The 12,378-nt window shown below is 50.3% G+C and overlaps 1 protein-coding gene across 1 annotated transcript in view; it reads right to left on the minus strand.

Annotated features, from left to right (window-relative positions):
- Positions 1 to 12,378, minus strand: part of TICRR (TOPBP1 interacting checkpoint and replication regulator) — a 581,214-nt gene that overhangs the window by 375,574 nt on the left and 193,262 nt on the right. The window contains exon 11 of the mRNA XM_078683197.1: positions 11,112 to 11,199. Coding sequence (XP_078539323.1) covers positions 11,112 to 11,199 — 88 coding nt within the window. The remainder of the gene's footprint in view (positions 1 to 11,111; positions 11,200 to 12,378) is intronic.

Consider the following 12,378-nt stretch of genomic DNA (forward strand, 5'->3'; position numbering starts at 1 on the left):
ACCCCACGGCTTCAGGCAAGATGTATATATATATGCGTTTGCGAAGAGGCTCCTTACCGGTGATCCCTCGCTGTCAAGGGGTGGCTGGTGTCCGGCGGAGCAAGCCAGAAATAATACCACTCCAAAGACGCTGTGACTCGTTTCGCGCTCCACAGAGCGCTTGATCAAGCGCTCTGTGGAGCGCGAAACGTGTCACGTTGGGTTTATGGAGGTAATAAACCTTACACTATTTACGGACTAACCCTGTGACTTGTGGTTCTTGTTCCCAAGTGCTGGTTCGGAACGCCGTTCTTTGGAGTGATATATATATATATATATATATATGCACAAACATATAATTTTCTTTCACAAACCAACGCAGCCTCATAGAAAAAAAGCAAAGGCTAATCAATGTACTGAAAATCTGCTTTTGCAACCATAGATTGTAGAAAATAGAAAACAGGGGGACAAGAATCACATCTGCAAAACAGCAGGCATTGTTAGCCCATAGGCTCCATTGAAAATTCAATAGCATCGAAAATGAAAGCAACTGCTAGCACACAACTGTCACAGTGCCTTTAAGGCAGCCATGACCCCCAGCTTCCCATCATGCCTCAGGGGTGACAGTTAGGTAAGTTGTTCTTTGTGGCTACCCGAGGATCAGGGCACAAAGATATGACTCAAAGATGTCTCATTTACCTGGGGAGGTTGGTGGGTTGCATAGGACTTTGATGAGGGTACTCCTGGAAGAGAACTAGGATTACAGGTTAATAACTTATCCTTCTCTTCCAGGGGATCCTAATCAATAGTCATAAGCACTGAATCGAATAGCAAGCCCATCCTCCACCTGCAGACAAATGAGTAGCAACCAAAACGCTGATTTCAGTATTGAAATAAATTTCTCAAGGAGGCCTGGCCTACTTGAGTCTGCTTTAGTATCCGAGTCGAGACAATAGTGTCTTGTGAATGTATGTATTGATTTCCAAGTAGCTGCCTTGCAGTTCTCAGCAATCAGTACATTGTGCAGAAAAGCCCCTGTAGCTGCCTTCTCTCTAGTGGAATGAGCCTTGGGAGTCCAAAAGAGGGGCTTATATTACAACTGATAAGCCAGCTTGATACAGGACACTATACATCTAGAGATGGAATGCTTAGAGACTGGGAAACCGGTTCTGATGGAACCATAATTTACAAACAAATGATCAGATTTCCTAATAGCTTTAGATATTTGTCTAAATAGAATTTTAAGACCCTTTTCAGGTATAGAGAATGAAGAGACCTCTCACCTGGCATAGAGGGATTAGGAAACAAGCATTTACAATGCAATTGTCTCGTCTTTGTTAAAGTTAGAGCTATTGGCATTGCAAATGGCATTTGTCATTTTTCATTTTTTTAAAAAAAACATAAATAAATGGTATTGTCAAGACACACAGCCCAACACACACACACTGTCTCGCACACACACACACACAGTCTCTCACACACACACAGTCTCTCACACACACACAGTCTCTCACACACACACAGTCTCTCACACACACACAGTCTCTCACACACACACTGTCTCTCGCACACACACACACACTGTCTCTCGCACACACACACACACTGTCTCTCACACACACACACACTGTCTCTCACACACACACACACTGTCTCTCACACACACACACACTGTCTCTCACACACACACACTGTCTCTCGCACACACACACACACTGTCTCTCACACACACTGTCTCTCACACACACTGTCTCACACACACACTGTCTCACACACACACTGTCTCACACACACACTGTCTCTCACACACACACACACTGTCTCTCACACACACACACACTGTCTCACACACACACTGTCTCTCACACACACACTGTCTCTCACACACACACTGTCTCTCACACACACACTGTCTCTCACACACACACTGTCTCTCACACACACACTGTCTCTCACACACACACTGTCTCTCACACACACACTGTCTCTCACACACACACTGTCTCTCACACACACACACACTGTCTCTCACACACACACACACTGTCTCTCACACACACACACACTGTCTCTCACACACACACACACTGTCTCACACACACACACTGTCTCACACACACACACTGTCTCACACACACACACTGTCTCACACACACACACTGTCTCACACACACACACTGTCTCACACACACACACTGTCTCACACACACACACTGTCTCACACACACACACACTGTCTCACACACACACACTGTCTCACACACACACACTGTCTCACACACACACACTGTCTCACACACACACACTGTCTCACACACACACACTGTCTCACACACACACACTGTCTCACACACACACACTGTCTCACACACACACACTGTCTCACACACACACACTGTCTCACACACACACACTGTCTCACACACACACACTGTCTCACACACACACACACTGTCACACACACACACACTGTCTCACACACACACACACTGTCTCACACACACACACACTCACACACACACTGTCTCTCACACACACACACACACACTGTCTCTCACACACACACACACACACTGTCACACACACACTGTCTCACACACACACACACTGTCTCACACACACACACACTGTCTCACACACACACACACTGTCTCACACACACACACACTGTCTCACACACACACACTGTCTCACACACACACACACTGTCTCACACACACACACAGTCTCACACACACACACACTGTCTCACACACACACACTGTCTCACACACACACACTGTCTCACACACACACACTGTCTCACACACACACACTGTCTCACACACACACACTGTCACACACACACACTGTCTCACACACACACTGTCTCACACACACACTGTCTCACACACACACTGTCTCACACACACACTGTCTCACACACACACTGTCTCACACACACACTGTCTCACACACACACTGTCTCACACACACACTGTCTCACACACACACAGTCTCACACACACACAGTCTCACACACACACAGTCTCACACACACACAGTCTCACACACACACTGTCTCACACACACACTGTCTCACACACACACTGTCTCACACACACACTGTCTCACACACACACACTGTCTCACACACACACACTGTCTCACACACACACACTGTCTCACACACACACACTGTCTCACACACACACTGTCTCACACACACACACTGTCTCACACACACACACTGTCTCACACACACACACTGTCTCACACACACACACTGTCTCACACACACACACTGTCTCACACACACACACTGTCTCACACACACACTGTCTCACACACACACACTGTCACACACACACACTGTCTCACACACACACTGTCTCACACACACACTGTCTCACACACCCACACACTGTCTCACACACACACTCTCTCACACACACACTGTCTCAAACACACACTGTCTCACACACCCACACACTGTCTCACACACCCACACACTGTCTCACACACCCACACACTGTCTCACACACCCACACACTGTCTCACACACACACACACACACACACACACAATGTCTCTCTCACACACACACACACTGTCTCTCACACACACAGTCTCTCACACACACACTGTCTCACACACACACGACTCTCCGCTCTTGTCCCCTCCCCCCTGTTTCTACCCTGCCCAGTCTCCAGCCTTGCCCCCTCCCCGGATCTCTTGCTGCCCGGTGCTAGCCTGCTCCACCTTGCTTCACTGCCAGCCCCCTCCCCCGCAGTGTCTAATCGCAGCAGTGATGAAAAAACTTTACCTTTTAATTACAACCTACACTTAAGAGCCCAAAAATATAGCCATACAAAAGTTCAGTCGGCTAAAAATGCAGGACTGAATGAAAAGGGCGCATACGATAATTACACAAACCTGCACCTCAGACACTTTTATGTCCCAGAAATGTTTGCTACCTTAGAGAGCCGGCTGGAACGGGAAGGGGTGAAACTGTTTAGAGTCAGACAGGGAGAGGGAAGGCAGAGTGAGATCTGGGCACCGAAAATATGGCATAAACTGGAGAGTGATAGAAGAAGAGAACATACAGGACGGGGGGGCACTGGTAGTAATCGAGAGAAAGAAAAGGGAGATGGGCTGAGAGCTACGAGAGAGAGGATGGGGCGAGTTTGGGGAGGTGAAGGCGGACTGAGCAACCAGACTGAGCAGCTTGGTTTTGGGGTGCAGCAGCATAACTCAGTGTTGGTTGAGCACATGTATTAACTGTGTCTGGATACAAAGGCAGTTTTCCTGTGTGATGAATTTACATCTCTAAGAGGGAGTAACAAGGATGTATGTTCCTATGTTGATTCAATCAAAATAAGTATCATTCAAGTTTTATCACTGCGAGCAGGAAAAAGCATAAGCAAATACAGCGGACTAATCTATTCACAGGGTATTCTACAAAGACTGTGGTCCTCCAATATTGAAAGTATTAGCTAAGAACTTGGGAAGAGATTTCTATTCATGAGTTAGTCATCGCTCCTGATGCAGAGATCATGGTTCACTCCCCGCAAATGTTCTGCTAGTAAACATAGTTGGTGTGGGAGAGACCAGCTTAACTAAAGAAATCTGGCATTGGATAAAATATGCCCCTTTTTTTTATGAAGTACATGGTAGTCAAACTGTTGGTTCCAATTAGTAGCATTGTGTTTTAAAGCGTGGTTTGAAATGCTCATGGAGTTAATTGAACTGCGAAGAGCTCCACCACATTGTTAAGTAGGAGGATTTAAGTGGGGAGGCTGTACATGGGGACCCCCAATACCTAATGAGACATCTGTGTTGATGGTCACCTATGACTGGGCCGAGAAACGATCTGTCCTGTAACAAGTTCTGATTGTTCCACCACTGTAGTTTTTGCTAAATATTGGGCTCCACCAACGCTGTATCCTCTCAGTTTCTTGTGACTATTTCCTGACAAGACAATCCTGAATTGGGCAGATTTGAAACTAACACAATGAAAGATGCCATCATTCTTATCAGTGTAAGTATTGATCAGTCAGAGGACACAATGACTGGTCAAAGGAAAGCCACTTCTGAAATGCCCCCTGTCATTCAAGGCGAAGGCCTTCTATGTCACGTAGTTCAGTGAGGTCCGAAACCAGTTTTTGACTGCCAACGACAGAAATGGGAGTGTTTTTTTTAAATGAATGGTGAAACCCAAACAATGGAGGGAGGGATAGGACTGTCTGCTGCACCTCAGCAAGACACAGAGATCGACTTATCTCTTTTACCAGTCTAGATACTTACACATGAATAGGACTTCGATACGTATGAACCACTACCACAGCTACTCTTTGTTATTGTGGAGCTGTAGTGACCCCAAAAGCAGGGCTTTCAATTGGAAATGTGTTCCACATATCACAAACCTTACGTACTGGTAACTGGCTGGTTGAACAGGAATGTGGAAGCCAGTGTCCTTGAGGAGGACGGTTGCCAAGTAGTTGTCTATTTGCAGTACTGGAATGGCATTTGGCATGGTTTTAATTTGGAAGTGATTTGATGTAATATACCGGCTAATTGCCCAAAGTTAGTTTGAATGACACAGTTAGTACACCCCTTCTCCCTGCTAGTGTGTAGGTCCGGTTTCTATTGCATATTTTAGGAGTGATTTCTTCACCATTATTAACAAAAAAAAAACATTTTCCTTTTTAGGTTTCGCTGGAGGGCGGAGCTCTTAGCTCCGCCTCCAGAGAAATCTCTTGATTTCAGTAAGGAAAATGGAATACGCCCCCCTGTCCCATTGGCTAGCTCCATAAATGGAGGCTAGCCATTGGAACAGAGATCTGTCCGTCAAGGCCGGACCAGATTCGGGGGCGTTCCCGAGATTTTTTCCCAGGGCGGAGTTACGTTTTTTCCCGTTCCCTCCCCTTTCACTGAAAGTCTGTCCATTCCAGCCCCCTCCGTGTGCCTTTCCGCCCCCCCTCGCTGTCCTGTGCACGTTTCCCGCCGTCCGTGTCCACTCCCGCCCCCTCCCGCCGTCCGTGTCCTCTCCCGCCCCCTCCCGCCGTCCGTGTCCCCTCCCGCCCCCTCCCGCCGTCCGTGTCCTCTCCCGCCCCCTCCCGCCGTCCGTGTCCACTCCCGCCCCCTCCCGCCGTCCGTGTCCACTCCCGCCCCCTCCCGCCGTCCGTGTCCACTCCCGCCCCCTCCCGCCGTCCGTGTACTCTCCCGCCCCCAGGGGCGTAACACAAGCCCCCGCAACCCCTGCGTTGCGGGGGGGGCCTCGCGCTCCTAATACATTGATGACGGAATGGTGCGGGCCCCGGCTGGGGCCCATGAGGCTGGCAGTAGAATGGTGCGGGCCCGTGAGCGAGGCTAGCAGCAGGAATGGTGGTGCGGGGCCACGGCCGGACCCGGGGCCCATGAGGCTGGCAGCAGAATGGTGCGGGCCCGTGAGCGAGCGAGGCTGGCAGCAGGAATGGTGGTCGGGGCCCCAGCCGGGGCCCGTGTGGCTGGCAGCGGCTGAGCGGCTCTTCTGACTGCTGCTCTCTGCCTCTTGATTTGAGCCTGCCCTGCCTGACTGGAATCAATGGTGGGGAGGGGGGGGCAGCGGACTTAGTCCTGGGCGCTGGCGGGCTGGCAATGCAGCAGGCACTCCAGGCAGAATGGTGCGGTGCGGTGAGCGGTGCCCCCGTGGCGTGTGCCGACGGAGGTGCCTTGTGACCCTCTTCACCCCCTCTTCCTATCCCTCGCGCCCCCACCCCTCGCGCCCTCCAGCCATCGTCTGTGGTTATCTTATGCCTGGTTTTCTGCCGTTCCCAGGGCTGAGGTAAGCAGCAGACTCCCTCTTTGTAGGACACTTCGACCCCCAGTCTGTATGTGTGTGTGTGGCGGGGGGGTGAGGGTGCTGTCAGGACTCACGCTGTGCGTGTAAAGCGCTGTGCATTTGGGAGGTGTGTGGTGTGTACATTGATGGTGACTAGAGTGAACGCAGTAGGGGAGTGTGGGAGGAGAGGAGGGGGAGGGGTGTTAGTGAGGGTGAGTCTGTACACGCTGGAGTAAACACGAAAGGGCGCTGTGCCGGGTCTGCCATGAGAGGGAATGGCGGTATGTATATTGGACGAGGGGTGACACATGTGGGCACCAGCGCAGACGAGGCGCTGCCGGGACAGTCCCTGGTGAGAGCCGCGGGGAATCAGGCTCGGCGCTGCACGGGTGTCGCTGAGAGGTACTGGGCCAACCCTGAACCAGGCACGGCTCCACACGGGTGACGGGAAGGGCACGGGCTCCCTGCTGCAGCAGGCACTGCCCTGCACGGTGATGGTGGGGTGCCAGGCAGGGCATGGTGAGAAGAACACGAGGGCCAGGTGATGCGGACACCTTTCTGCACTGGGGCTGGTGAAGGGTGCAGGCGGCAGGGCAGCTCTTGGGTGACAGCCCGATGGAGACGCGTCACTGCACCGCTGATGGTGGGTGTGTGGTGAGCTCCCTGGAGAGAGCCCTGGGGAAGGAGACCGACCGCTCCACCTTTGACAATCAAGGGAACAGTGCAGCCCTGGTGAGAGAGATCCCGCTCCTTGGGTAAGTTGGGAACTTTGCATCGGTGCCAGTGAGGGGGGCAGAGCAGGCCCTGGGGAGAGAGAGACAGGGTGTACCTGCTTTGTCGCTGGGGCGCAGGAGCTGTGTATGCTGCCACATTCCTCGATTCATCAGAGCTGTGGGACACAGTACTGTCCCTCCCTCTGAGCCCGGGAACAGTGGCGCTGCTCTGCGCCATGGGACCCGGGGGTCTGGGTGCTGCTGCGGCGCTCGTGGCCTCGGAGCTGTGGGTGCTGATGTGGCCCTCGGGGCCTCGGAGCTGTGGGTGCTGCTGTGGCCCTCGGGGCCTCGGAGCTGTGTATGCTGCCACATTCCTCGATTCATCAGAGCTGTGGGACACAGTACTGTCCCTCCCTCTGAGCCCGGGAACAGTGGCGCTGCTCTGCCCCATGGGTCATGGGACCCGGGGGTCTGGGTGCTGCTGCGGCGCTCGTGGCCTCGGAGCTGTGGGTGCTGATGTGGCCCTCGGGGCCTCGGAGCTGTGGGTGCTGCTGTGGCCCTCGGAGCTGTGTATGCTGCCACATTCCTCGATTCATCAGAGCTGTGGGACACATTTCTGTCCCTCCCTCTGAGCCTGGGAACAGTGGTGCTGCTCTGCCCCATGGGCCATGGGACCCAGGGGTCTGGGTGCTGCTGCGGCGCTCGTGGCCTCGGAGCTGTGGGTGCTGATGTGGCCCTCGGGGCCTCGGAGCTGTGGGGGCTGATGTGGCCCTCGGGGCCTCGGAGCTGTGGGTACTGCTGTGCCCCATGGGACACGAAGCTGTGGGTGCTGCTGTGGCCCTCGGGGCCTCGGAGCTGTGGGGGCTGCTATGGCCCTCTGGGCCTCGGAGCTGTGGGTGCTGCTATGGCCCTCTGGGCCTCGGAGCTGTGGGTGCTGCTGTGGGCCTCGGGGCCTCGGAACTGTGGGTGCTGCTGTGGCCCTCGGGGCCTCGGAGCTGTGGGTGCTGCTATGACCCTCTGGGTTGAACCGGTCGCTTAGGTTCCCTGGCAGGTCGTCACCGTACGGTTTCCTTTCACAACCATTCCTGGTAAACATTTATGAAAGGATAATTCGCCCGTCCATCAAAAGGCCCCCTTAGGTTGCCGGGCGGAATGTAAGACGCGCAGCTCACCTGCACGCGAGGGAGCCTGCTGAGGTGAGCATCAGAGAGGGAAAAAAAAGTAGTTTAACGTCAGCACCACCCTGGAGGCACGAGGCGCTGCATCTTCACGGCACCCGACCAGGGGGCACACATGCCTGAGCGGTGACCTTTCGCAGCAGCACCACAGATCATCCCTGTTGATGGAGGGGCTCTGTGTGGGTGTGTGAGGGGCTGTGTGTGGGTGTGTGGAGGGCTCTGTGTGGGTGTGTGGGAGGGCTCTGTGTGGGTGTGTGGGGGGGCTCTGTGTGGGTGGTGGGGGGGCTCTGTGTGGGTGGTGGGCGGGCTCTGTGTGGGTGGGTGGAGGGCTCTGTCTGGGTGTGTGGGGGGGCTCGCAGTGTGTGTGAGGGCTCTGTGTGGGTGTGTGTGTGGGGGCTCTGTGGGTGTGTGTGTGGGGGGCCCTGTGTGTGTGGAGGGGCTCTGAGTGGGGGGCTCTCTGTGGGTGTGGGTGCGTGTGGCACTTGCGAGAGATTAAGCTATTGGCATTGTAAATGACAATGCCATTTATTTATCGGTTTTCAAAACGAACACATAAATAAAAAAATTGTCATTTACAATGCCAATAGCTCTAACTTTTCCAAAAGCGAAACCGTTGCATTGTAAATGCTTGTTTAACCTTGCGAGTATGGCAATGATTAGGAGGGCTGGTGTGAAATTCCGAACAGTATCCATAAGAAATGGGAGAGAGACTCTGATAATTTAGGCCGTCACATTGTTGCAGGAGGTAAAAACTCGAGTTTACTCTGACAGGATTTACAAGGTTAAGGAGAATGTATAGGAGGTAGCTGTTTGGTGGCAGATGCCTCTTTCTTTGGTACCTCAAAACCTACCATGAACTCCAAAAGGAAAGATCTGAACGTCATTGATCTTGCTTGCACTGCATCTGGCCTTCATCCTACTAGAGCTTCTTCCTGTGATACAATTATTGCAAACTATATGAGCTGCCTCCGCTGTAGTTTGAGTTGGTTACCACAGAAAGGAAGGCTTGTTACTGGTGTGAACGGCATCCACCATGTCCTTGACTGTATACATATTCTTTATTAAATATTTGAGTATCTTGTCTATTGGGGAACATATGCTCACCTTCGAATGGTAAGGGTACAAGAGGTTGTTTTAGGGCTGGGCAAAATCCTGAAATGTGCAGCAAAACATGCTGGTGCAAGAAGTTACTAGTGTTTACTTGCATGGGGTCTGCTGCTTCAAATCACTTCTAATGCAGACATTGGAGATAAATGTGTTCCTGCACAATTGTGTTTTTTTCATATGCAAATGAGTCAGAGGGAGGGAAAGGTCTCCCAACCCTTGCTAATGGGGCTTTCATACCGAGCTGGCAGTGCCTGTGTATTGGTGAAGCACCACTATTTAGCTGCCCACCAGCCAGCGCCTTACTAGTAGAGTATTTTCCTGTTCACTGTATTAGAGGAAAGGATGTCTCCCGTGACTAGTATAAAAGCCATATTTCTGGCAGTGTGGGCAACTAGCAAATCCACAAGCACCCGAAGCAAAATAAATGTTGGATCTTTGAGCACTGGCTTGAATTTCTGTTTCACCTATGGTGTAACCATTTCTACTTTAACTGGGTCCTTGAAGTTATCAGACACTTGAACACAGTATTCCGCATAGTTAAGTACAGATTGCTTCAGCTGGGTTTAGAGAATGTCTCACTGGGGAAATAATCCTCTTATAAATGCTGTGGGACATGAAGTTGTTATATAGCTCTTACTATTAGTGCTCAATCAGGCGAATTGTCATCAGGTGGAAAAACCTTTGAATCTACTGCTCTAATGGTTTGTCATCATTCAAAACTGTTGTATAACCATGCTGAACTACTATCCCTGGAACGTGACAAGGGGACAAAGGGGGCAGTGGATCTGTAGAGAAAACATGGTCAGAATCACACTGTGAATGGTGAGGAGGAGATGGATGTGGGGATGAAAGCAGTTTATTGGTAGCCACTAGGCTCCACTTCGGGATAAAGAATGCCCTAATTTTCTTAAAAAGCTTTCCCAAACGTGAGTCTATTTTTTACATGTAAAGGCTCAGATATGTAACCGCATCAATGTAAATTGTACCTTCCTGCATATCTCACTGTGGACTCTAAAGGATATCAACCTCATCCTACCCATGCGTGAAGGTTGGATCCCAAATGTAAAAGATTTTGTGGGCTTGAAAGCAGAAAGCACAGAGGATTCATCTGTGTCATCTTATCACCGAGACTCTTCACAAGAGTCAAAGTATTTGAGGCAGAGTGGTCACAGGCATTACAGGCGACAACGACTGATGAGGGTGATATTTTTTAAAGAAATATCAGTAAATTAAAAAAAATTCATCTCACAAAAGAACTTTATATGAAAGAGCAACCCAACATTGTAAAACATGTATATCAAAATCCACAGTAATCTCAGTGATAAGCTATACCTTGAATTGCTTCTTTCTTTGGAGGAGGAGGAACAATCGGCACTTGAAGTTTTTCAACGACAACAGCAAGGTATGAGTGAGAACTCTCCTGTGTAAGTAATGAGACATGGCTCGATGTAAAAACATGTTTCCAAATTCACAGTGAAACAATGAGGCACATTAAACATTTTTAACATTTGTCTTCACATTCAAATAGCATCAACAATTTCCACCACACTACATGACATGTAAACCGTTGAAAATGCCACGCCACTTAACACATGCAAAAACTGGTCATGGTTTCTAAAACCACATTAGTAGTCATGCAATGCTTTTACAATAAGCCACTATGAAATTACAACATGATCAGAGTCTCACTCTAGAAATACTTATGTGAAAAGCATATTACCTCCCTTGAGGAACTAATTCCCAGTTTTTTAACTGTGATTATGCAATATATCGTAGACAAGAGCGGAAATAGCAATTGCACGATAATCCCACTGATTAAGCGGGTTATTACGCTCTTGTACACCTATACAAAATTGCTACTGGCGTAGCTAAATCGACTTTTTACACAGGAAAAATAAGTTTGGCAGAAAATTTCACCAAGGAACTCTTTAAAGTAGTTAAATAATTATTTCAGCCTTTAATTCCTGGCCTTTCTATCTCCACATAAGAGTTTTGCGATAGACTGGCCCCTGTCATACTAGGTGTACTCGTTATAGGATCTCTTGCACAGACTGAGTGCGATTTGAATGATAGGAAGGAAAGGAAATATCATGTGTATAGCGCAGTAGCTACCTTGAGGCGTCCTAGCGCTGCAGACAAACGTGTGTGGATGAGAGGTAGGGGCCTAGTCTGAGTTGGTAAACAGCAGGGTTTTTAGCTTTCTGCGAAGTCAGAAGATTAGGTTCAGATCGCAGGTGGAGGGGAAGGGAGTTCCAGAGTTTGGCCGAGTTATAGGAGAATGAGCGGCCCGCATCTTTCTCTCTTGATCCTGGGTACTGTGACCAGGAAGGAGGAAGCTGAACTGAGCTGTCTGCCGGGGTCGTAGGGGGTGATCAGGGGGTGATTGATGGTGGCACCAGTTTTCCATACGGCTCGGTGGGCGATACACAGGCTCTTCAATTTAATTCTTTCCCTAACTGGGAGCCAATGCAGATTCTTAAGTCCGGTTTTAACAGGAAGATCTGCAGGAGGGTTCGTGCTGCACAGTTCTGGGTGACCTGGAGCTTGTTTAGGGTGGCTTGGGTGGCTCCTAGATAGAGGGTATTCCCAAAGTCTATGT

The sequence above is a fragment of the Lissotriton helveticus genome, chromosome 3_1 (assembly GCF_964261635.1).
Source record: "Lissotriton helveticus chromosome 3_1, aLisHel1.1, whole genome shotgun sequence".
NCBI classification, from domain to species: Eukaryota; Metazoa; Chordata; class Amphibia; order Caudata; family Salamandridae; genus Lissotriton; species Lissotriton helveticus.